Raw genomic sequence first — 25,693 nt, 5'->3', positions numbered from 1 at the left:
CTGGGGTGAGAAAACGATACTCTACCTCTCTCTGGAGTTTCCGTTTCTCGGCCTTCAGGTCGTCCTCAATTTTTTCAGCGTTCTCGGCAGCAGACTTGTAGCGCGTCACCTGACCCTCGAGTCTGGTCACCTGCACAACAAAGAAAATCCATGATTTAAAGCTCAGCATTTAAGTCTTTAAAGGTGCTAAAAGCAAGCATTTTATTTTGAAAATTTAAAAACTTTGACACTCCATACTTGAAAAGCCAATTAAAATATGTTTGAGAGAGTAAGTCTGAAATGTTTTCAACTTTTACTTTCAAGATCCAGCTAGTGCTAAGCAGAAGCCCCAGCTCATTTCATCTTGTGTTTGTCAGACTGGTTAGTTCATTGTTTTACTGGTTCAGCTCCCTCTCCAGTGAGTTTTAAACTGCAGATGGTGAGCTTCAGCTCCCCATCAGGAACCCCACATACAGGTGGAGAATTTGTTAATCCAATGCTACATGTAGATGGAGAGCAGAATAAGGAGTTGGGGTCTGACCAGAGAACCAAAGAATCACAAAGAGCCATCTGACACTGGGGGCCTTTAAACACAGACCTTCCCTGCATGCAGGGAGAGAGAAATGAGCTAGCTGATTAGCAGTGGCTGAAATTTCAAAATAAAACACACACAGTATATTTAATAATTTTTATCTGCTTACATTTTGTTCTAATGCCGTCGCTTCCTGCTCTGCCTTCACGAGTTTGAACTTCAACTCGCTGATCTGCCTGTTGGAGTCCCCTAGAAGGAATTTAAAAAGAGATTAATTTTTTTTTTTTTAATCACAGACACGAACTTAAAAACTAGCAGGCTGTTTCTGATTTATTTGACTTACTCTGTAATTCCATTATGTTTGGATCGTTTCCATTTTCAATAATTTCAGCGTCTGGGCTGGTGTCTGTGCCGTTCTTCTGAGTTTTCTGTTCCAACTGGGCTTTTAGTTTCTTTACCTGTACAAAACAAACGATGAATTTAAAACAAGACACCGGAGGCGCTGGTGCAACTGGAGAAGTAAGATTCATACAGATGTGCCAGACAGACTTATAGAAATATAAACCTGTTCACCTGCTCTATCATTTTCTCACGCTCATCCACCAGTTTCCTCAGGCGAATCTCTGAAATTAAAGCACATGTTTTAGGTAAAAAAAAAAAAAAAAAAAAAAAAAAAAAGAATCGCAGCATATTTGCAACTGTTTAATAATTACAACGACTTTGTTCCATCTTAAAAAGGAAAATAAGATCACATACCAGGGGTGGGAGGACCCGGAGAGATGATAGGGAGGGGGCTGGGGTTGATGCATGCAACAGAGCAGGCATCCAATGAGGGCGTGATGGAGTGGTGTGTGAGGGATGGGAGGGGGGTGTTAGCATGCACAAACTGTGGAGAGGAGGGGTCAGTGCAACAGCACACAGCTTCCTGGACTATAGTCACACTGCATGACAACACACAATGAGCTAGAAAAATGATATTTAGGTGTAAATGTGAAGAATGAACATATCTAATTAAAAATAATCTCATTAAAAAACATTTATTTAGAGCAACATTTCAAACAGGTAACAGCAGGGTGTTTATTAGCATTTCAAAGTTGTTTTCCATTTAGTGCAAAAAAAAAAAGAAAAAAAAAAAAGAAACGGACACTAACATACATGTTCTGTGCAGAGTTTGTGAAAGCAAAAATGGCTTTAAACTCATTTAAACACTGACATGGACAGAACATATTCGAGCTTGTTAGCTTAAGTCTTAATAACAATTACCCATTAATATTTATTTTTGTTGTGGACTCATGACATAAGTAGATGACGGAAATTGCACCGAGATGCAATGATGCTGTAGCAGAACCGTTGGAGAGCAATATAATCAGAGATGTGTGACATGGTACAAGCAGCAAAATAAATGTGCATCAATATCTGAAGAAATGTTACCTGTTATATCAAGTGCATCATGGCCCATGTGTATAAACCTACAGTTACCTTACAGTTTAGAATTTCATCTTTCCACAAATTGTTTTGTTTGCACAAATGAGCTCAATGAAAAGAGATTAAGAAAATATAAAAACTTACATCAATATTTATTTGGAAAGAATCAAAGTGCTTTGAGGTTTAAACCGCTTTCTAAACATCAGTAAAATAATAGTAAAGGCATATTAAGCACATCTGTAGACTACGACATCTTACATTCCTCTTTGCCCTTTCCTTTGCCTTTCTTTCCACCCTTCTTTGACTCCTTCCCTGACTGTGCTGCCCCTTTATTGCTGCCCACTTGGTCTGCACTATTTGGTAAATTCCCATCTTCACCCTGCAATGCATTCTTGACCACATCTATCCCTGCCTCTACTGATGAAGACACAGTCTGGTTAATGTTCTCTGCAACAGCTCCCAGCGCTCCAGCGCTCGAGACTTCCTCTGAAGCTTTGCCTGGCTGGTCTTCTTCACTGGCTTCTTCTTTATGTGTGTTTTTCTCTTCTTCACACACATTTTCCACCTTTTCTGAGGTAGCTTCCTCATGAGCCACAGAGTTCTGGTCTTCTTGAGGCACCATATCTGGGTCTTTATCTGCCTGGTTGCCTCCATCATTGCCTTCAGCTGGCTTGTTTTCATTTGACTCGGCATTACTTTGGCACAGCCCATCGTTGGTTTCATCTGCTGTTAATTCAACTCCCTCATCAACTTCTTCCTGCTCTGGATTTTGGGAACGAGTCGATTCTTCAGCTGCTTCGATATCCATGTCATCAAAATCAAAAGACTGCCCTTCATCTTCCTCATCCTCTTCCCCTTCACTCTCCAACTGATTATTATTTTCAGATTGGTCTTTGTTGGATTCATGCGGTTGCTCAGTTGACAAGGATGACGCTTCCTCATGTTGATCGTTTTTATGTTGGGGATCTTCCACGACAGCCGATTCCAGATCAGCTGAAGAACCAGTCTCAGTAGCTTCTTTTGGAGCCTGTGGTGTATCTAACACGACAGCAGCACTGACCTTTAGTTCTTCGTCCTGCACTGCAGTCTCAGTGCTTAAGGCTTCAGGGCTTTCTGTTGATGATGCACCATCACAACTGTTGCTTTTTTCATCTGGATTAACTAAATCTTTGGGTTCTTCCAGATTTTTGTTTTCTGAATTATCACCATCCTGACGTGGAGATGTGACAATGGCAGGAGGACATTCTTGTTCAGTCTCTGCTCTTGGCTCCCCATCAGTGGACTCCTCAGGAACCTCGCTGGTAACGTCAGTGGGAGGGTCATCTGTACCCGAGTTTATAACTTCGGATGGCTCCATGTCAGATGAACCAATAGGGGAGTCATCAGCAGACGGTGGCAGGATGAATGTGTCGTCTTTACTCTCAGAAGCAGACTCTGAGTCATTGGCAGCAACGTCACAATTGGTTGCAATGTGTGATTCTCCTTCAGTGTTGCTGCTCGTTTCATGGCTGTTTTCAGTGTTGTTAGACGTGCTGTCAGATTTCCTGTCATCAGCAGCCTCTACTTTCTCTTCTGTTTGATCAGTATGGATGGCATCACCATCAGTTGAGATACCGACCCTTTCAGGATCATCTACACTGGACGTACACTCTTTGTCAAGGCCATCAGTGCCTTCTGCACTGTTGGAGTTGAGTTCGGCTGTACAGATGTTGGCCTCTGTGTCAGGATTTGCTGCCGTTTCCATTTCCGGTACTTTCTCTGTTTCAAAAGTTTGCTTGTGGTCTTGTTCATCTTTTTCAGAATCTGTTCTGGATTCTTCAAGAGTTTCAACACTTTTCAGTGCCTCTACTGATTCTACAGTCTCTGTTTCCAAAGTTTCTTCATCATTCTGTTCTTCTGTAACGTGATTTGCTATTGTTTCACTGGGAGTTTCACTGTCTTCAATACAGGTCACAGATTCCACTTCTTCTAATGTCTCTACTTCCAAAATTGGTTTCTCCTCTTGATCACCCTCTTTGGAATCTGTTTCTATTGATTCCTTGATGGCTTCCAAATGAGAAGAACTTTCAGTGGGTTCTTCTGTCTCTACTGCCCTGTCAGTCTCTATTTCCAAAGTTTGTTCCTCATTCTGTTCTTCTGTAACATCATCCACTATTACTTTGCTGAGCGTTTCTGTTTGACAAGGGTTTTCAGAAGGTGATACTTCTTCCATTTCTTCTATCTTGTTGGTTTCTAAAGTTTGTTTGGTGTCTTCATCATCAATTTTGGAGTCTGTTTCAGTTTCCACGAGAATTTCTGCATGAGACAAACTTTGAGTAGGTTCCTCTGCCTCTACTGTATCTGTGGCCTTTGTTTCTAAAGTTTGTCCCTGGTTCTGTTCATCCTTAACATGATCCACTGTTACTTCTTTTTGGGCTTCACAAATGGCCTGAGCAGGTACTACCATTTCTGCTTCTTCTACTGTGTTTGTTTCCAAAGTTTCTTCTTCATGACACTCATTTGAAACAGTTTGTTCTTTACATTTACTGGATTCGATCGGCTCCACTGCATTGACTTCCTCAGTTTCTTGCTTGTCCTGCTCTTCCTTGACTGGATCCATCTTTGATTCCTTAAAGGTTTGAGTGACAGAGCCATCAACAGTAAGTTCTGCAGCAGATCCATCATTACTTCCTGCTGGTTCTTTGTCTTTTTTCTTTTCATTCGCCGTTTCATTTTTCTGTTTGGTCTTGTCGTCTTGAGCCCCTCCTTTCTTTTTGCCTCTCTTCTTCTTTTTCTTCTTTTTCCCTGAAGCAGGAGTACCCTGAGGCTGAGATTTACTGGGCGTTTCCTCTGCCTCATCGTTCTCTGCCTCTTCTGCATTTTCAGGCTCAGGTTGAGCTTCAATGTTGGAAGCAGTTGGAACGGATTCATCGGTTAAATCTTCTTTTGGAGCAACATCTGCAACTTTTTGTTGAGGACATAATTCAGTACTTGTTAAACTACTTTTCTCAACAGCTTCCTGTTTGCTGTCTTGCACCTCACTGGTGTCAACACTAACACTTTTGGCATCTGTCTCGACTACATTTAGACTACTCGTCTCTTTTAAATTAACCTCCTCAGACATTTCTGTTTCTGGAACATCAGGACTTGTTACAATCTCTTTCAGCTCAAAGCTACTGGGTTCTGTACCAGGAGAGTCACTGATTTCTGCATTTAAGTCCTCACTGAGACCATTTTCTGCAATGTTGTTTTTCTCTGCAGGTAAGCATGTCTCTTGTTCTTCTTGAGGCTGTTCTTCACTGGATGTTTTCAGTGTGGAAACATCAGCAGCATTACAGAGAAGATCAGAGCTCATATGATTCTCTTTGGCTTTCTCGTGCATTTCTTGTTGCTGCTCTGGACCCACTTCTTCCTCTTCTCTGCTACTTCTCAACTCAGTCTCCTCTGTGTTGCCTGGGAGATCATGAAGAGCATACAGTGATGGAAGGCCAAAAAAGTGTAGGCTTAAGACAAGACTTTCAACACTTCATCAGGAAGCGCATCAGCAGAAGTCCAGGTAAGGCAGAACACCTGGCTGATTCAAAGGCCAGAAAGAGAAGCAGAGCGCCAAGATGACCAGGAAGCACAAGAAGAAAAAAAAAGAAGCAGAAGAAGAAAGGCAGGAGGAAAATCAAAATAAGGCTGCTGATCCCGAGTATGTAAGAGAAAAGAAGAAGGGAATACTCCAACTGAATTTTCGCTACACACACCAGATGTTGACTTTTAAGAAGAAGTCCATTCAACCCTCTCACTGTAGGATGCATCAGGATTTACACACCAACACCAGCCGCATTAGCAAAGTTAGTCGTGATTCAACACTTATGTGTTTCTGGTGAAAGTGACTGAGGTGCAAGAGTTACATGAAAGCCAAGCATTAGTAATGGAAGATGATATAGAAAAAGCAACTCTGTTAGTGGATGATATTTTAAAGGAAAAGCTTAGAGAGGTGATTCTCGTTATGTTTCTAGTTGCTTCTCAGTAATATGTCAGCCTGTCTCCCACTACAGTCTGACTTCGCTTTAGCCGATAATGTGCAAAACTTTGCAGAAGAAGAGAAACGTGTTTACAGACTGGTACTAATTTATCCCTTTATAACAACTGAATGAAGGCTGAATTTCTTAAATTAACTAACGTGAACTCGGATTAAGGCTTAAAGTTTGCATTATTAGGGGCGTGGCCACTCTCATCGACAGAGTGACACATACACGTGCGGCTGTAGCTGCTAGGGCTTACCTCAGCTAATTCAGGTCACTAAAAATAAAACTCATATGGCTTGCTGAGTCTTAAAATCCATCTAAGAAGTAAGCTCGTGCTCTAGTTTTTATAACTGAAATTCTAGTACTTCATCTAATATTCAACTTAGCACTAAACAGCAAGCTTCTGTGTGATGTTTTGTGCTAAGTTTCTAGTGTTAGCTGATGACTTAGCACTCCAGTATCCTGAAGAAGTATGCCTCTTTTTAGTGAAAGATTAAAAAAAAGGCCAAACTTAAACTTAAAATAAAATTTCTCATATTTGCTCCAGTCAAACCAGTGCACATCTTTTATAGCGTCCACAGACGGAGCATGCACTCTGCCACAACTGTGTGGTACATGAATGTGTTTTAAATAGTTCATGGACAACGATGGAAATTTATGTTATAGAGAAAAAAATATATATTTATGGTTAATGGTTTTAGCCTTTTTAAGGACTAACGCTTCTGGACAGTGAGTAACTGATGAAGGCTCGATTAGTGAATTAGTTTTTCCTTTTTACCAGAAAAATACAGAGGATCACCAAGCTTATCCTTAACAGATCAGTGCAAATCAGAGTCTAAGTGATATATAACGCATGAAGCTGGGAATTGAAGAGTTCACTCCAAAATCTGACAGATCTGACTCCAATAGTAGAAAAACATGTTCTATTTCATCGTTACTGTTTTGGAATGAGACTCTTGCATCAGTTGTACGCAGAGCCATGCAGTAAGAAGGAAGGACGTTTTTAATTCCACAGTGGGTTTTACCGAGCATGCTGTTCCCCTCTGCTGGGGTCGTCTGAGACTCCTGAGCTGGTTGGGAAGCAGGGTCTACACTGGAGGACTCATCAGCTTCTGCCACGTCAACATCCCCATTGATGCTCAGATCAGGTCCCAACACTATTCCATGTTTCTGCACAGGTAGAATAAATTGTTAGCATCGGAAAGCACCAGAACAGCAATTCCCAAACAACTAAAGCTTACAGTGGTTTTTTTTTTCTCCACACACTGAGTACCTTCAGAATATCTTTCAGCTTCACAGCTTCTTCTCTGAGCTCATCGCGCTCAATTCGGATTGCATCTGTGTATTCTTTCTGTCGCTCTAAGGCCTGAGCAGAGCCACCCACCCAAAAGTGTTGCAGAGTGCAAAACAAAGTTAAAAGTGTGCAAGAAGTGAAAACAAGTAAAAACAGGCATTCAGGGTGATGCAAAGAAGATACTGATTTCATGTCAGTAAGCTGAATATGATTAAATGAAAAACTGCTGGCTCATAGGCCATACCCCAATTTTTTTATCCTTCCACTCCACAGTCTCCTGCAGATCAGTTATTTCTCTAACAAAACCCTCCTGTTTCAAACGCAGCTGACGGATCTCCTAAACAGCAGGGAAAGGAAAGCAAAGGTGTAAAAGAATGAAAGTAAAGCAGAGCAGGTATCAACTGTGCGGGAAAAGAAGGAAAAGCTGTGAAAAGCACCCCAACATGCAGCCTCTCTGTGTGACAGAGAGTATAGGTACAGGACAGACTTTTTTTTTTTTTAATATGGAAATCTGCAAAACGCTTCACACTCATAATGAGTGGGTGATGGGGGGTACTCACGTTTAGGAGCTCTTCACTTTGCTTTAGCGTCTCTTTCATTTCATTGAACTGGAACTGAAGCACGCTGTGGGCATACTTCTCTCGCTCGTATTCCTGTAGGGAGCAAGATTTAGTTTAACAGCCAAATAACTGACAGAGGGCACAAAAACAATACAGCACAGCTGCTTTTGGGAATTTCAACACCTTTATTGGATACCAATACTGATTTAATGAGCTGACAATACACATGTCTCATATGTCCTAATGCAACCTTATCAGCTCTGCTTTGGTGTAATAAAAAGCAATGAAGTTCAGTTATGATTTCCTTGTCTGACTGTACAGCATCACTTCTGTTTCAAACCTCTTTAAAACACTCGGTGCATAAGGGTTATATGAAGCTTGTTAGATGCTGGGTTGTCCAGGAGAAACCTTTGTACTGCTTCTTATTAGAAGTTAGGATGTCAGAGCCTTGTTTGATACTTTAGATAAAAGATGTCCCCCTGTGCAATGTTCCCTCTAAGCTGCGCGCGTGCGCAATTGCGCACTGCTGGCACGGTCTCTGCGCAGAAAAAATCTGCGTTGTGCACAAAAAAAAAAAAAAAAAAATCTAACCTGAATTGAAATTAAAGTAAATTGTTAACAATTCTGTTTGGCAGTGTTAGTAAGCGACTGGCTGCTTCAGTATGGGATTAGAACGATGCCACCTTATCCCATAGCCTAGCCAATCACATGATTCACATTCGTATATACGCAGTTAATCAACGTTGTTGACAGGCTATGACAGCATCCTTATGTGCCGACACCGGTGTTTTAGCTAGCAAAGCGGCTGATGAGGAGTGAAGCCACGTTAATGACAACGTGTACAACCTTTGGAGATGTGAGGAGGACAGACGGAACAATTGACGGAAAAAGTGCGGACTTTATACCAGTTTTTAAATTGTGTTGATAGGCCACGTAAAACCAAAGTTATGATAAAAAATATGCAATGTTTGGTTTTCTTCCTGAATACTATTGTTGTTTATATTTACTGCGGGAAGAAACAGTAAAAACGGCATTTTATAAGGAAAACGCTCAAAATCACTCTCCGCTTGTGAGCAAAAACAAAACCAAAAAACCCCACTCTTTCCTATTGGTCGAAAAATGTACAATGTCGACCAATCAAAACATGGCGTTTAGTTGTTACAGGTGTTACAGCAGTGATACATCTCCTGTTGTCAGGCCTGCAGGTATCAGGCTTTTGTTCTCCTTTATCTCATAGCGGACAGAAATTATTTTTTGGAGTGGCACAAATAATTTGTGTGGCATCAAATTTGATGCAGAACAGCTGATTGTTCTGTAAATATTTTGAAATGTTTGTTTAAAAAAATGCCCTGGCAGCATTTTTAGGTAAACAGCTGCAAAAAACTTTATTGTTTGCAAAACTCAGTTACTTTTTTGAAGAAGTAACTATATAATTAATTGCCCAACATTGGTCATTATATACTGTATTTTGCAGACAGAGAGTTACAGACTCTCTCCCAGACCACAGACTCATACTCATTATACAAGTCAGAGCTTTATTAAAAAAAAAAAAAAGTTGTGTTTTCAAAATTGGAGTTCAAGTTATTTTTACTTCCAATAGTGTTAACAAACTACACAGGTCATGAACAAGATTTGTTTTTTCATTTTCATTGTAAGTGGGCTAAAGCAGTTAATTAAAAGTAGTCTAACATAAAAATAACTGCTGTAATTTGATTATTTTAATAAGCCATGTAACTGGGATGAATTCGATGCTGGCGTGACCACAGTGCACACGTCTGCTGTTGCTCACAGTGGTCCAAGGGACTGCTCAGGGAGTTTGTGCGTTCGCTCAGACACATGAAAAATTAGAGGGAACATTGCCCCTGTGCCTGTACTTGGGATTTGCACTGATTCACTTTCCAGACGTGGAAGCTATGTAGATATTTTTTGGATATGCAGTCTACTTTTTTTGCAGTGATTCTCTGCGTGTCTATTTTCAGACATGTCTGCTTTGGGGAAACTAAAACATTCAAACTGCGGCAGGCTTTGGTTCTAGATTTTCAGCTGTTCCATGACATCCTTAATTTTGTGATGTTGTAGTTCTCTACAGACTAAAGAGCTCTTCAGTAAAGATGGCTATGAAGTTGTGGGGCCAGCTGATACTCTAAACAGAATTTATTGGCTTTGACAGGAGATGTCACATGAGCCAAGACACGCTAATGTACAGAATAAATAATTTTTTATGATCCAACATAAAAAATGACATATTGTGCTTCTTCACTTTATATTAATGGCAGTTTTAAAGACAGTCTGTCGTACCTTGACTTTCTCCTCGTGCTCTCGGCGTGACTCAGTTAGCAGCTCCTCCAGCTCCATGAGTGAGTCTTTGAGCGTGTCCACCTGGTACATCAGGTTGTTTTTCTCATTGTCCAGCTGAGCGTTCGACACCATGGCCTTACGATACTTCTCCTCCACTTCTGCTAGTGCATCCTGATGCATTGACAAAGGATAGAGGATTATCACAGTTGCTAGCTCATCACCCTCCAACCGGTAACAGCAGGTGGCTGGCACACCCTGAACCTGGTTCTTCTTCAGCACCATTATATATACAGTATTTTTATTTTACTATGTAACACTCCATGAGATTGCGGTTGATGAATCAGCACTGTGTTAATAAAACTGCACTAATGAATTTAGATTAAAGTCTGAATTATGTACTTTCTGTAAGTGAAAATGAAATTAAGCACACATGCATGCACACACATCAAAAGAAAGAAAGACCACATGCAGATGTCACAGTTAGCATGCAACGTATTTGAGCCACATCAAAGGACTGCTAATTAGTGTCCTTTCACTCCTACTTATTGAGGAAGAATTGAACACTCTCTCCACAAGTTATTAATCTGTATTAGCAGAAGCCTCAGAGGAAAGGATTTCAACCCAGTGTGCCATAAAAGCAAAAAGAAAACCACAATAACCAGTTCAAGTCAGGGGAGGCAAACCAGTTAGTTAACAATATGAAAGGCTCTCAGGTTTATACCTTGACTTCTTTTAGGTTCTGAGTGTACTTGGCTTCCACTTCCTGAATCTGATCCTTCAGTTCGTGAATCTCCTGGTAAAGAGTGCAGCAGCAGCAGCAGCAGAGGTGAGCAGAGAAGCACAGCGTGACAGTAGCAGTGAAGGTGAAGCAGAGAGTTTGGTGAACAGTTAACACCGTGAGAGGACAGCTTCGCAAAGACAACGAGAACGGTAAAAACATGACACAAACTGACAAAACAGCTAGCCCGGCTGTTATGACTGAGTAACTGAGTTATGTTTTTCAGAGGCTGTTTAAAGAAACAGTTTAAATAAAAACTTTGTCTTAAAAATTTGGCTTATTGCAAAAAAAGCTTTTTTTATGTAGTTTTTAAAAATTCCATCGCCTTTTGCGCTAGGAAAACACGATTCATTCTGACATGAGTCTTTCTGCTTTTAATCAAACTATCTTTTAACAATAGCGATCAATAAAAAAAACAACTGGGACATGTCCAGCTACTGTTTTGAAGCATCCCTGCTATTAACACAATCCTCTCTGTCTACAGGACTGTACCTTGATTTCTCGTATGGAGCTCTCGGCGTCTACAGTTAAAGCCGTTTCTCCGCTTCCTCTCCGGGAGGACGACCCTCCTAATGAGGTGAGCGTGGCTGCTGTTAAGGCTGAAGCTGCTCGAGATCCCTGACACAACGAAAAAGAAATTTGTTACATAAAATACATCCAAACATATTGTAACAATAGCATTCAGTCTTCTCCATAACTGTCAAAAAAGTGCATTTCTCACCTTCTCAAGATAATCTCTGTCCTCCACCTGTTGAGAAAGATAAACACAGTCAGAGGAATCAGAGGCACATGAGAGACCACAGGGCCAAGAGGATGAACTGAGGGAGGAAGGAAGTCCCACAATCGTCACTGCAGCTACCGTAGCACTGATTTATCTTCACATCTGCTGATAAAAAGCAACACACCATACAAAAACCTCCAAGGACCGGAATCTGCCATCTATTCACAAGCACAAATTCATCTCTGTAGCAGCGTGCAAATGATTAATCAGAGTGATGTCAAAGCTCTCTCAAAAATATCAAACTAACAGCAGATCTGTGTTAAAAAAACAACAGCACACACAGAAACTGCAGTTTCAACACAGATTAACTTCGCACACAAACCCAGTTAACAGCAATCGCTGTCTTTGCAGTAATAATAAACAAAGTTAGTTTAAAAAGGAAAAGGAAAAACCCCCCAAAAAACAGGCGGCATATAAGAAATCAGGCAGGAACTCAGCTCACATCACAGCCTCGGCCTGCGGGTGCAAAGCTACTCACGTCAGGAAAGTCGGGAATAGTGACATCGTCCAGGTCCCTGGGAAGACCACTGCTACTGCTTCTCAAAAAACTGGCAACAGAGCTGCAATTGCCCTGCGACAGCCACCAGGGGGCACAACACAACAACAAAGAAGCCAAACACTCACTGAATGTTAAGACTTCAGAAAACTTTAAAAGTACTAATTGAAAAAGTACAGCAGGGGCTAAAATTACCACTAATAATCACCATCAGTGCTGTAAAGGTTATTCATCAGTGTATTTAACTTTCATTTCCTATTTTCTAAAACCTGGATGTGTGAAAAAAGGGCCGATAACAAAAAACACAGACATCACTGTGCTGTCCAAAAATGCAAAAAACCAAACTTGTTATTACACAAGTTTGCACGTTCTGCAGCACATTGCTACATAAAGATGTGTGTGATAAGTTAGATGGCACTAATTTAAAAGAGGAACATTTGTGGGACTGTTTCTGTCACTAAAATGCTTCACTTAAAGTACTCTGTGCAGCTGCAAGCTGGTGACAGATGGTCCCAGTCAGGAACTGCTCTGCAGCTGATCCAAAGCTCACTCGACCACTCCGATGATCACACACTCTGGACCAAGCCCACACTTCAGGCATGAAAGGGATTATCCTTTGTGACCTTCAGGGAGTTAATCTCCACATTACTGATAAACTTGATGGTATGTATTTAGCAGTTACGCTCCACAAGTTCACCAGGAGTGAGTTTTTGTTTATACTCTAAATACGGAGCATTGGTATGTTTTCATGCTGGAGATATCTGCAGACAGTGTTAACTGTGATGCATTCAGATCAAATACTCAACATAGTTTAAGTGCTAGGAGAGTTAGAAATATCTGAAAAATCATCTGACACTGTGCCATGAGATTTTGCCACAGACTCCGGATCTTCTTTATGCCATCGACACCCAAAAATGGTCTGTGGGTCACATCTGTGCTGCAGAGCTGGTAGAAACTTCAGCAAACACCGGCCAAAAATAAAATATCAACATGCCCAAGATAAATGACATGAAATGTTTTAAATAAACAATATTTTTTTTAAATCTGATTTTAGCTCCCTGTGAGAGTCATTACTACAAACCGCTCTTATTTATGGTTGAGCTATTTTCCACTTTCCCTGCTCACTTTGACTGCAAGTACACCACCTCGCACACGGAGTGGAGCTGATGGAAATGGGAGGAGTAAGGATTGTAAGGGGTGAATATTTCTATGTCTGTCTGAACACACTTTGAGTGAACAAATCCTCCAAACAGTGAATCGTGAGCTAAATGTTTCAGTCTAAATGCACGATGGGTCAATGAAAGCATCTTGTCATTTAATGTTATGTCCACATGGCATGCAGCCTAAATCCTTTCAAACTCCAGGATGAGGAGAAGCGTGTCTGAGGAGGAGAGGCTCACCACTGGGCTGGTACGGGCTGACCCGGCCCTGCTGGAGGTTCTGGAGCCGGAGCTGCGATAACTAGTGTACTCTACAGGCTGCAGAGAGAAAACGTCGTCATGTTTCTGTCACCAACTACCATGCACACACTCACATGGTGCCTTTAGTACATAACATGCATCTACCCTTCTTTGTTACTTCAGCTTTACCATGCTTTACCATATTCAACATCTCTTATGCAGCAGAAAAAACGTACATCCTAAATGATGACTAAACTAAACTATGTTTTAGGTAAAAGTCTCTAAAACTAAATCAAAATGTGTTGTTAATGCTGCTTCACTGCACTTGTTTGTACCTCCTACTCTTGTCTGTGTCCAATTTGTTGTTAAGATCTGAGTTGTGCTAATTCATGCATGCCCTTCTCTATAAAAAACTATAAATGCATGTTGTGTGTGTGACTTCCTATTAATTACTACTGCCCATAAACAAGAAGATGATACCCATGCCATATACACGAATCCTTTTAAAAAGCAGATCATTTGCCCAATTGCAGATGATTTACATCCACTGGCTCACCCAGATTCACTCTCCTTTCAGGTAACCATTAGAAACATCCATCCAGACCATATTGGCACATGCAAGTTAATTTAAACACACATCAAACTGAACACACCACCACACACCAAATAACGCCACAATTCCAGCAACATCTTACATGAGAGCCGGCGCTGATGACTCGCCGCGACCCACTGCACAGACTGTCTTCATATAAGGAGCTCTGGACATCACCCACACACACACCCACACACACACACACACCCACACACACACACACCCACACACACACACACACACACACACACACGGTCAGCTCAGGGTCACACCTCAGCAGTGTGAGCAGACTGTAAGGTTTCTATATTTCTATATTTTGCTCAGTGGATTAAAAAAAAAAAAAAAAGTGACCGCTGCCTTCAGTGCCTGATTCAAACTGTGCTCTGTGAGGAAGCCTTTAACTGAAATATTTTGCTGTTGAGATCAACAAACTCAGATGCAGTTGCACATGCTGGTGTGGAGAAGTGCAGGTCGAAGGTGAGTGGGAGGTGTAGCGGTGAAAAAGGTGAGCTGGAAATGAACCAACCCTACGATAAAGCTCCTGGCTGTACTGACTGAGTGACCTGTAGAACTGCAAGAAGGGATGAAGAAGGAAGGAACAATGATGCTTGCATGAGAAATAAATGAATAAACATTTAACTTTAAGCTCTGCTGTCCTGCTCCCGCGATCATGAAGCAGCAGAAAACTGTTTTTTTGGGGGGTAAGTGCGTGTGTCTTTCTGATGGTCTGGCTTTTGTCTGCATACAGACCTGGTAACCATTGAAAGCTGAGCCTGGGTTTCTGGAAGAGGACAGACCATTGAGGCTGTACAAGTCAGAAGAAGCGTAAGAGGCCTGAAATGAGGAGAGCGAGAGTGATGAGCAGAGATAAGAGGGAGACGAGAGAAAAACTGATAGGAGGTTCAGAAGGTCACACAGCTGTTTGTTGAAGCAGCATTTAAAAGAGCGCAGCAGTACACACACACACACACACACACACACACACACACACACACACACAAAATTAAGGGTATTCCTTCCTGACTTCACTTTGGTACCATTGTAAACTACAGTACTGTGCAAAAGTCTTGAGCCTTCTTCATATTTTTGAAGAACCAGGCATTCTTATATTTTTAAAGTTCTTCAGGTTTTCTGATAATCTTCTCTTTTCAGAAGTTATTGGCTGCTTTTTTCCTTTCATTTTCAGTCCAGTCCTTGTGCCTGTTCGTTAAGCCATTAATGACTGACCTATTATTATTCAAGCATTAAAAAGACACCTAACTCAACAGATGAACCAGTTGTGTCTACATATAACAGACAACTTAGCAAAGAGCCCGTTTTAAATTGTATATTTAGGCACTCCTAGCAGCCTGTCACAAAAAACACATTATGTTCAGTGAAGCCTCATCAGAAAATGTCTCAGTGGCTCTCAAGAAGCCTTTCTTAATGAAGAGAAACAGTGAGAAAAGGCTGATGATCTGTAATCAAATGATGAATCCAAATTTAACATGAAACAGATTTCGATTTCAGTACAACAATGATCGCAAACACACTGCCAATGCAGTAAAAGCATAGCTGAATAGAAAAACACATAGTGGAGCACTATCAGTGATGGATTGGTCTCCTGAGAGCCCAGACCTCAACATTATTGAAGCAGTAGGGGATCACCTTGACAGAGACCAGAACACAAAGGCTAAAACATCCAAAGAAGAGCTTTGAATGCCCTTCAAGAAGCCTGGAGAACTATTCCTGCAGACTATTCAAAGAAATTAGAGGAAACCTGGACGGGAAGAGTTCAGGCTGTGTTGAAGAATAAAAGTGGTTACAACAAATACTAACTTTCAAGCTTGTTGAAAGTAAAACAAGCCGTTGTTACTTTATAAATTTTAGATTATAGATTCCTGCAACTATTTTCCAAGAAACATGAAACACAAACAAGAAGGATGACTCAAGAGTTTTGCACAGTATAACCACTCTTTGCAGGAAAAATGTCACAGTCGTGTTTGAAGCTTCTTTTAAATTCAAAGGCAGACAGCTGCCCAGGCTTCAACACCACATCAGCAAGTTCAGTAACATCTAACCATGCACCAGCGAGTAATAGAACTTGTTAGACCACACACACTACACAAATATTTCAGTTAAAATAAACAGACTAAACCGTCAGCGGCTACTTTGGTTATTAGTCATAACTTCGGACAGCGAGTGGACGGCGTGCAGAGCCACGCACCAGCTGCAGGTCTGATCGGGAGACACGAGACAGCCGGCTGTCATCGCTCAGTCTGGAGCTCTGAGAAGCGGGAGACACAGGTGATACCATCAAACACTGTCCAGCAAAATCTGAACTCACATCATCACCAACGCATGCAGTGTTCAAAGTAAAGCAAATAACTGTCATGTTTAAAGGAAAGCTAACATGTCCCATACAAATGTGGCCAAACAGACACAAAAATGAGACAGTACAGTATAATAGTGTTTATATTTCAGCTTTTTAATTAAAGTCATAAGAGCTCCTAATTTGTGTTTTGTTATTTTTCAGGGGGATGAATAACAAAAAAAAATGAGGAAGGAAATCTTATTGTTACTGGTCTAATCATTCAATCGTGAACAAAAAATAACTTCCATTATTTGAATGCTCTTCCAGTTAATTCACTATCCGAACGATCTTCACGGCTTACACACGCTCAAGATCAGCAGCTCCACACGGGACATCCAAATAACAATTTCAGTGTTGGTTTCACAAATGTTACACCCTGTTTGTCATGTTTTAGTTCAGGTTTTTATCTTAGGCTTGTTACTGCCTACCTTTCTGTAATAGTTGACCACTAACAGTAATCTTCAAAGGAGTTTTCAAAGACAAATAAAGTTATTAGAAGCAATATTAGAAGTAACTCTATTTACAAGGTGTTACTAAAAAAATTCACCTTCTCCATTGAGTACAGCTGCTTTGTTTCTATAAGCCCTTTTCTAACCACCTGTATGAAGCTTTCATTTTTTGAGGATGTCCAAAAAGCAACCCCATTTAAGTTGATTTTCACCAAGCTGGGAAGAGCCAAATCTGAAGTGAAGGGTGGATTGTGAGTGAAAGCTGTGCTGGTCTGAACAAAACACTGGTATGCTTGCAGTTGTGCTCCTGTTGCAATGCCTCTGGGTCATGATCAGTCCTCCCACAGCAGTGACATGAGGGTCAGGTCAGTTTGACACTCAAACACATGTAAATGAGGTTAAATTTGGACAATTTCTAATCTACAACCTGCCACAGCGCTGGAAATTGTCCCGAAGCGCACACGTAGATCAGACAAATTTAAATGTTTTTCTCTTTCTGACTGCAGTTTGCAAAGACCATTAAAATGACTAAAATACTTTCCTGCCTTGTGGCAACATGTGACATCCTGCTTTACAACCTATTGTTATCAGCTCAATCTGCCTCTGCATTTTTTGTCAACAAACAAGTTTTAACACGCGGCAGGTGTAGCTGGCTCATCAAGCCATAAGCAAAAGCAGATCTCTCATATTGTTCCAGCGTAAGGCTGTTTGGCGGCATGGATCAGAGATGGACAGCACGCACCGTGAGGTCTAGCCTGGAGCGAGACACTCTGCTTTCATCACTGAGTCTTGAGCTCTGACAGAAAGAGGAAAGTTGTGAGCAGATGCTGCATAAACCTTCCCCCCCACATCAGCTTGAATGCTTTAATCAGTTTGACACACAGCTACTGACCCTGTCAGATATGACGCTGTATTCGTCATCACAGCCGTTTCTCTGCGAATCAAGAACCAGAATGAAACACACAGATACCAACTCTGTTTGTGCCATGTGTGCAGCAGTTTGAGCTTTTACATACATCTCTGTCTTTGTGCTTATGTTTCTTCTTTTTCTTTGACTTCTTATGTGAGGAGGAGCCCTTGAGAGTGAAGAGAAGCAGAGCAGAGAAGTATAACACAGAGCCGTTTGGACGACAGGTTTGAGAGTGCAGAAGCAAACCGAGCTGCCTACCGAATGTTCATGCACAAATGACTCTCCACACTGAACACACAGCGATTAGTGGCACAATAAAAAACTGATTCAGCCAATAAAATGACTGAGCCAAATATCCGGGATCTTGCATGTCCGGCAGAATGATTAGTAAGAAGAATTTTTCCACAATTACGAAGCACAGGAACAAGCTGCACTACAGCCTAAAATAGTGCAGAGTTTGTTTTGGTTGGAGAAGGATGGCTCCTCAACAGATTCCAAGGTAATCAAAGTTCCTCTACAACAGCACAAACAAGAACTCAATGAGCAACTCTGGAAATTGCTTTGGGAGGTTAGTGATTGATAATGCTAAAAAGCCTTCCAGGGAATTGCCGTGGAGTTTAAATATTTTGGCAGTTTTACAAGGCTTAGAGGCTTAACAAGCTTCAGCTCCAGCTGCTTGGCGTAGAGGAGGCCTACAACGCCCTCGATGTTACATCTTTTTAAAAGGGTTTATGCATCATTTGCGACATCGTGCACAGGTTTACTCAAACATCTGATCATAAAGTAAAGAAATAGGCAGATGGATAATGAGAACAGACAATAAGACCTAATCTGTGTGTTATAACTTAAATGTCTGGCACACAAACATGCTTTGTATTAGAGATGGCACGATACCACTTTTTTATGTCCGATACCGATACCGATATCATAAATTTGGATATCTGCCGATACCGATATGAATCCGATATAGTGTTTTTTAATCAACAAAACTGTTTTTTAAATATCTTGCTGCATTTTGTATAAGTTCATACTCAAGTTTAAAACAACAACTACACTAAAGCTATTCTGTTATACCTGTATGCAAAAAAAAAATTTCATAGTTCAGCAATACTGATCAATCTAATAAACTTAAACCTACACCATCCTCCCTATTCTGGTATTTTAAAGAGTACTTAGCATAAATATTAAGCAACCTAACTAATAGGGTTCCAACTCCCAGCAACAACAAAAATAAATAAATAAAAAATAGGGAACCACCCCTCACGCTCCACCTCATGATGCTTAATCGACGTAATCAACCTTAATTTGATGCAGTGTGAAAAAAAAATGCACAGAAATCAATTATTTTTCAAGAAATATTAAATAGATTCAACATCTTTCTTCAACAAAATTGCAGACTGCACAGATGGTACCTTCCCAAAGGAAAAAGTACTATAGCTTACTAGGGTATATATATATATATATATATTAGACTTAATAGTTACTATATACAGTAATTGACTTCTATTCATTTTACATCAAATTAAAACTTTGGGTGTCAGATAATTATTTATTAAAAGCTAGACATTTTAAATGAGAATAAGAAAGAAAAGTATGTCTTTGTGCCCCCTTTTCCCTGTTAATGCCCTATCAGCCCCCCTGGCTAAACTTTGCTAGATCCGCCCCTGCACAGTTACCAGCCGTCAGCTACAAAAGATCCTCGAGTAGAAAGTAATATTAAATAAATTCTAACAACAGCTGATCAAGCTTAAACGTGCTGCTGTTGTTCAGCCGCTGGTTTCCTCTTTCTGGTGCAAAGTGGGCCAAAAGCAAACTAGAGACACGGACTCGGGACAGAAAAGCCGATCAGCTGATTGTTAAGCAGTTTCATGATTGAAGTAGCAGCAGGAGAGGCAGTCGTTTGTTAAGCTTAACGCAGGAATGCTTTACAAACATTCAGAGATGGACTTACACACTTGCTTTACTTCTCTCGGGATAACTTTGTCGGAGATGAAATGCCGGGTTGCTAGCGAAGCTCCAAATGCTATCCAGACCACCGACAGGTCCTGCATGCCACAGCCGCTCTATCACGTGATGCATACTGCTCCGACGTGCTAACGTTCTGAGGTGAGTTACGGCGTGTTGCAAGTTTTGTGAGGTGCTTTCGTGATATTTAATGGATCGGATTACATTTTTTATTTTTCTCCGATATCCGATCCAGTAATTTAGGTCAGTATCGGACCGATACCGATACGTAATATCGGATCGGTCCATCTCTACTTTGTATTACTATTATTTGAGTTACTGCAGGAACTTGCAAACCAACTGTTAGTCAAAGCAAACAATTCACAACATATCTCTGGGAAAAGCAGTTCAAATTCATCCATCTCGTGTTCAGACACTGTCAGCTCTTACCCCTCCACCATAAGCTCCAACTGCATCAAGATCCGACTGTGCAAAAATACACAACATCATCATGTCACACTAACACCAGCTTGCCAAGTTATCCAGCACTGACACTCTGTCTCCAGAGGAGAGGGTCGGTTTTTGTGAATGAAAATGCAAAGAGAATAACTGATAGGAGAAGAATAAAGGAGGCTTTGTTTTTTTGTTTTTTTTTTAAAATTACATGAGCTGTTTGTGATACTGACCCTGGCGCTGCCTCGGCTTCCCACTGACATCCGCTCATCGTCGTCTGAGAGCTGCGTGAGAGGGCGAGAGAGTGAAATGGATGGTTAGGGTTCGGAGAATGCAATGGCTTACATCTGCAAACACTCCAAACATGAGATTCTGACAGGAGGCCTCGAGCTGCAAACACACATGGTTCCAAGTCAGCTTTCGGTGTGACCCTAAAGACAGAAACAAACCTCATCTAAACTTCACCACTGCTTCCTTCAGCGCTCTACTCAGATGAATAAAAACAGAGAGCTGCCTAAAGTATGAGCCTGATTCAAGTGTCATGAAAACATGCTGCTGGATCGACCAACACAAAGCCGCATATAACTTCTAATTTAGTTAGTCTGTGCTGTGTTCGTCCGGCACTGACATTTTCATGGTAAAAGACAACAGATTACGGAGTTAAAGCATGAAGAGGTGGAAACAGAGAGAGAGGACTACAAACCATGTGAATCCGTGAAGGACGTGAGTACCTCTCACTGTCTTCCTGAATAAGGGAGGGGAGGGGTGATGATGGAGGAGAGAAGGGATGGAGGGGGTAGAAAGGTAGGAGAGAGATGTCAAACATCAACAGGACAGACGACCAAAGAGGAAAGTGTCATTTGAGCGTTTAAATGTGTTTTGAAGAGTCCAGGACAGATAAACATTTAAACACCACAAAGAGATCAAAGTCATTTATTGCGTTGCTTTACATTGTTATGTTTTATTTTATTTTTTATCACACTAAATTTTTTATCTGTGAAAAGTGCTATATAAATACATTTTGCGTACTTGCTGAAGAACTGATAGTTAATTTAAAGCAAAGGGAATCTGTCATGCAATTTGTATTTGCCAGGTGATAAATTAGATTTAACTGCACTGCTGTTTTCACCTTTTAACTGCGTTAAGATGTGGATTAGAACATATCTATTAGTCCATTGCTGATTATTTGAGCAGATTTCTTTATGTTTTTATTGGCTCAATTTGGAGTCTACAAAGAAAAAATGTGCATTGGAATGGTCAGCTTAAGTGGTTCTTCCTCAGGGCTGAACAGCACCACAAAATAGTGCCTCCCTTTTGTTTTTTCTCTGGAATTTAGACATTATGCCAAATAAATAAAAAAGTAATTTAAAAAAAACCTCTTTATTCTAGTAAACAAATCCCAATATTTGGGTTCAGATGTGATTAAACACTATCCAAACTCCATCATCTTTATTACCCGAATCTATTGGTACAATGCAAACGATGCATATTTTATACCAAGACAACAGCCATGTTTACATGGACACAAGTAACCAGTTAAAAAACCTGACTGGAATAGAAATGCTTCACCTAAACACACCAACTGGAAGATTTTGACCCAATCACACACCTTCGTAGCTTAACCTACCTAGATACAGGTAGGTTACACCAATCCTTAATCAGAGAGGTGTTCATGTAAACACTTTTTCCAGTCAGGAATGTTCTCGATAAGTCGACTAGTCCAGTAATTGTTGCTAATTGCTAATTGTTTACATTTCTACAGCCATTTGCTACTATATAGAGCTGCAGCCTCGACATAGTTGTAGAAAAATGTAAGTCTGTTAATATAGGACCTGATCTTTGTGTTAATATTATTATTATTCTTTTCAATCACAATGTTTTCTTTAGTAGTTTTTTCAAACATTAATTTGTCATATTTTAGTAATATATGAACAACTTTTTAGTAAAACATTTTGACATCATATTTAATATCATAAAATATTTATTTTAAGTGGGTTTTTTTTTTTTGGTTTTTTTTAACTTCTTCATTGTGTGGAGCATAACATGCAATGTTCATAATGCACATAATGCAAGGTGCCACCCGATTAAGCAGAGTTTAAAGTAAGATTCAGTATTGAACAGATTAATTAACAGTTTCAATGGCCGTTGTTTAGACAGTTTTTGACATTGACCATTAAACAATCCTCAAATTTGATATCTCGAGTCTTTTAGTTTTAGACTAATTTCTTTTTCTTGTTTAGTCGACTAAGAAATTCTTTGCCAGAAACTCCCCTACTTCCGATGTTCAAAGTGAAATTATCCTTACTGCGCATGTCTGTTACCATTTAGTGAACATAATGTAGGTGCATTCAAAAAGTGACAAATGTGAGAGAAGGGAGAAACTGAAACCCATACGATGCAGCAAGGTGACGATAAAAAAGGAGACATCCAGAGAGCGGTGTTTGTTTACAGCAATCACAACTACTATTTCTACTATTCCCAGAAAGTTGGACAATTCCAAAATGATTTATTCTGTTTAAATGCTTGACACATGATGCAAACGCACATTAGGATCAGATCAGCTCAGTTAGGGTCAATGTAAACAGTGAAGCTCTAATTTGACACATGTAAACATGGCCACTGACACAGTGACACAACCTGGGTAAAAGGAAGCTCACAGAGGCTCATCCATGCACACTTTAAATCCACAGCTGTCAAACAGTAATCCAGCTGACACTCATGCGATTTTCGCCACATGCCAACACTGTTCAAACTGAAACATTATGATACTGCTGGCAATAAACCGTTGCATAAATTCTCATCACAACCTAAAATTACACATCACAATTAGTCAACAGTTACTCCTACACACAGAGTGTGATTGCTGTGCCAAACCCTTTAAATAATCTGCACAGTCATACTGAGTAAGTGAATTCAACGCAGTAAATCCCATGCAGTCTCGCATCAGCGGGGCAGATGGTCATGCTGATTCAAAGCCAGATGGTCACCCTGCTTTTTTAATAAGTGGATTATCATTAATGTTCAAGCTTTGATTCCTTATAATCTTTTTTTTTTTTTTTAAAGGCTCAACAGGAATGACTGAGAATTCAAACACAGACTGGGCACATGGAAAAGTCAAAATACATGCAGATCTGTTAGTGTTGTTATCACAGCACAGTAACTCTACCATCCATTGTTCAATATCTCCCCATTTGTTGTCCACGCGGTCATCTAATTTGGTGTTCAAGCCATAGTATTTCTAGGGAGAGGCAAGAAACGAGGGCAAGATAAAACAGGTAAGTTGTTCCATCTTTTTCTAGGGTGCGGTCTGAAGCACACATCGAGGATGATCAAATTAAATCCAAAAATGTGCGAAGTAGAAATGAGGAAGAGTAAACCTACCTTCTGCACCTGAAAGATCTAAGCAGCAACACCGAACAGCGACAGAGGAGAAAGAGCGAAAAAAACAAACAGGAAAGATTTAATTAAATCAACATAAAAAAGATAAGTGATGGAAAAAAACTGAAACACTGGAAAGCGAAAAGCAAAACAGCATGCAGGAAAAAGAGCACGAGGCTCAGGTATGTGAAGAACCCCGCTGCACAGCAGGAACTGACCCAAGAACACAAGTTCACCCGAGATTTAACTACCTGTGAGACGCACTTTCACAGCATTTTCCCATGCTCCTGTAACGTTGGTATCAGTGACGGAAAGCTGTGCCAGTGCCACAATGTCACTTTCACATAGTCTGTGTAACCACGACTACATAGCAGAGAAAACCACGTGACCTCGAGAGATCCTGGTACAGAGGGCTTCCAGAACCACAACCACAAGGTGGTTCTCCAAATAAAAAAAACAAACAAAAAAAACCCCATAAAAAATAAGCTCCTGGGTAACTCTACAAAACATCTCAAGCTGTCCTGTTAGGTTAAGTAGATTTGACACCTAGGACAATAAACGTTATGCTTGTGTAGACATAATGCATATGCAGTAAAATTAAAGATGCAGCCCTGAGCTGCATCTTGACTCATCTCAGAATAAAGAGAAGAAACAAAAGGGAAACAGTGAACCAGGTGAAAGGTCACCATTTCAGTTACACTCTGCTTGTTTAATATGCACAGATAAAACAAGGAGTATGTGTGTTTTATGTTGTCACCAAAATGCTGCAGCTGAAGCTCACTGCTTTTCCAAGCTACTTGATGTTTTTCCCCTCAGGAAGCTGAAGGTTGCCTTAGATGATGATGAAGATGATGCTTGTCTATTGAAAAAAAGTCTGCTGATGTAAAAAAAAACAAACAAAACAAAAATAAAACAATCCCCCTGAAATTACCTTCCAGATTTTAAAAGATATTTGGTTGTTAATTCTTTCTTAGTGCAAAATTGTTTGTTTGCACATTTGCTTGGACATCATCAGCAGAGCTCTTGAGACCACACAGTACAGTGTGGAGACCCAGTCATTGTAATTTTGGGTGACGAAAAATGAAAATATATCAGCAGCTTGTACAAAATGTCCAAAAACAAACAAACAAACAAACAAAAACCCCTAAAACCCTCTGGGGTCCAGGAACCTGTGCTCCTAACCCTTTGCTATAAGTGTTACCTTTTTTATTATTGTTATTATTTTATCAAAAGCAGATTAAAGAGATCAAATCAAACCAGCCAGGCTGAGACCCTCTTAGTGTTTCCTGTGGTCGATGTGCTGCGTCACTTGGGGGTGTTGCCATCTGAAATTTGGAATGTTTGAGGAAATTACGGAAAATTAAGGTTGTTTGACTATTCCGATAAATACAATTAACCTTGGCTTTATTTATTTTGGTAGTGGTTGTTATTCGAGATGTTCTGTGCTGGCAAACTTTTAAAGTAAAATAAAGATCTCTGCAGCCTCCAATTTCCTTCATTCTTTGAGTGTTTTGCTGATGTTAACGTGACGGGACAAAACGGAAAGACTGCAATCAGATTTCCTAAAATCTCCCACATACGTTCCTTCACCAGTGAGACCAACACATTGCCTGTTAAATTTAAAACAACCCTACACACTGCCTTTTTGAGTTTGTTTCAAAAACTCTGCTGACAGCAGGACACACTAAAAACACACCCCACCCTCAATGACGTACTTTCTACCCCAGTGCTTTAATCCAGATTTACTACCACTGTCTCCCTTGTATACTTGCCCAATAAATGGATTGGCCACTTTTGCAGTTCTGGTCATCACAAAGTGATTTGCAGATGACCGCTCTGCCCGCTGCATCGCTGTAGTAGCAGCAGCACTTTTAGGTGATCAATGGAGAACGGCCTCTTGCCCTCACCTAATCTATAATTAACCTGAAATGGAAAGCCACGTCCCCACAACGATAACCTCACAGATATGCTGTCGACTCAGGAAAGTCATACTAAACTTCAAGAAGGTGAAAGTGAGTTATAAAGGTCAGATTTATTTATAAATATCGCTATAATTCATATCGTTGCAGAGTCACA

At 40.4% G+C, this 25,693-nt stretch overlaps 1 protein-coding gene across 24 annotated transcripts in view; it reads right to left on the bottom strand.

Moving 5' to 3' along the window:
• lrrfip1a (leucine rich repeat (in FLII) interacting protein 1a) overlaps window positions 1-25,693 on the bottom strand; it is a 50,370-nt gene that overhangs the window by 1,069 nt on the left and 23,608 nt on the right. For 3 of the 24 annotated variants that reach the window (XM_026145457.2, XM_080290470.1, XM_026145462.2), the window contains 19 exons: window positions 20,473-20,523; window positions 20,237-20,272; window positions 17,949-18,008; window positions 17,825-17,866; window positions 17,675-17,728; window positions 16,337-16,396; window positions 14,881-14,964; window positions 14,234-14,296; window positions 13,539-13,616; window positions 12,121-12,213; window positions 11,583-11,609; window positions 11,354-11,479; window positions 10,805-10,876; window positions 10,084-10,254; window positions 7,786-7,878; window positions 7,470-7,562; window positions 7,205-7,297; window positions 6,957-7,101; window positions 1,533-5,368 (listed from right to left, as the gene is read on the bottom strand). In XM_026145457.2, the coding sequence (XP_026001242.2) occupies window positions 2,181-5,368; window positions 6,957-7,101; window positions 7,205-7,297; window positions 7,470-7,562; window positions 7,786-7,878; window positions 10,084-10,254; window positions 10,805-10,876; window positions 11,354-11,479; window positions 11,583-11,609; window positions 12,121-12,213; window positions 13,539-13,616; window positions 14,234-14,296; window positions 14,881-14,964; window positions 16,337-16,396; window positions 17,675-17,728; window positions 17,825-17,866; window positions 17,949-18,008; window positions 20,237-20,272; window positions 20,473-20,523 (4,629 nt within the window). In that variant the 3' untranslated portion in view covers window positions 1,533-2,180. Of the gene's footprint in view, window positions 1-25; window positions 131-680; window positions 761-854; window positions 970-1,084; window positions 1,135-1,532; window positions 5,369-6,956; window positions 7,102-7,204; window positions 7,563-7,785; window positions 7,879-10,083; window positions 10,255-10,804; window positions 10,877-11,353; window positions 11,480-11,582; window positions 11,610-12,120; window positions 12,214-13,538; window positions 13,617-14,233; window positions 14,297-14,880; window positions 14,965-16,336; window positions 16,397-17,674; window positions 17,729-17,824; window positions 17,867-17,948; window positions 18,009-20,236; window positions 20,273-20,472; window positions 20,524-20,942; window positions 20,985-23,405; window positions 23,478-23,620; window positions 23,639-25,693 lie in introns of those variants that run through there. The other 21 variants (XM_026145451.2, XM_026145452.2, XM_080290472.1 and 18 more) reach the window with 18 other exon arrangements.

Source organism: Astatotilapia calliptera, chromosome 16 (assembly GCF_964374335.1).
Source record: "Astatotilapia calliptera chromosome 16, fAstCal68.1, whole genome shotgun sequence".
Lineage (NCBI taxonomy): Eukaryota > Metazoa > Chordata > Actinopteri > Cichliformes > Cichlidae > Astatotilapia > Astatotilapia calliptera.
This window is presented reverse-complemented; position numbering and strand designations above follow the sequence as displayed.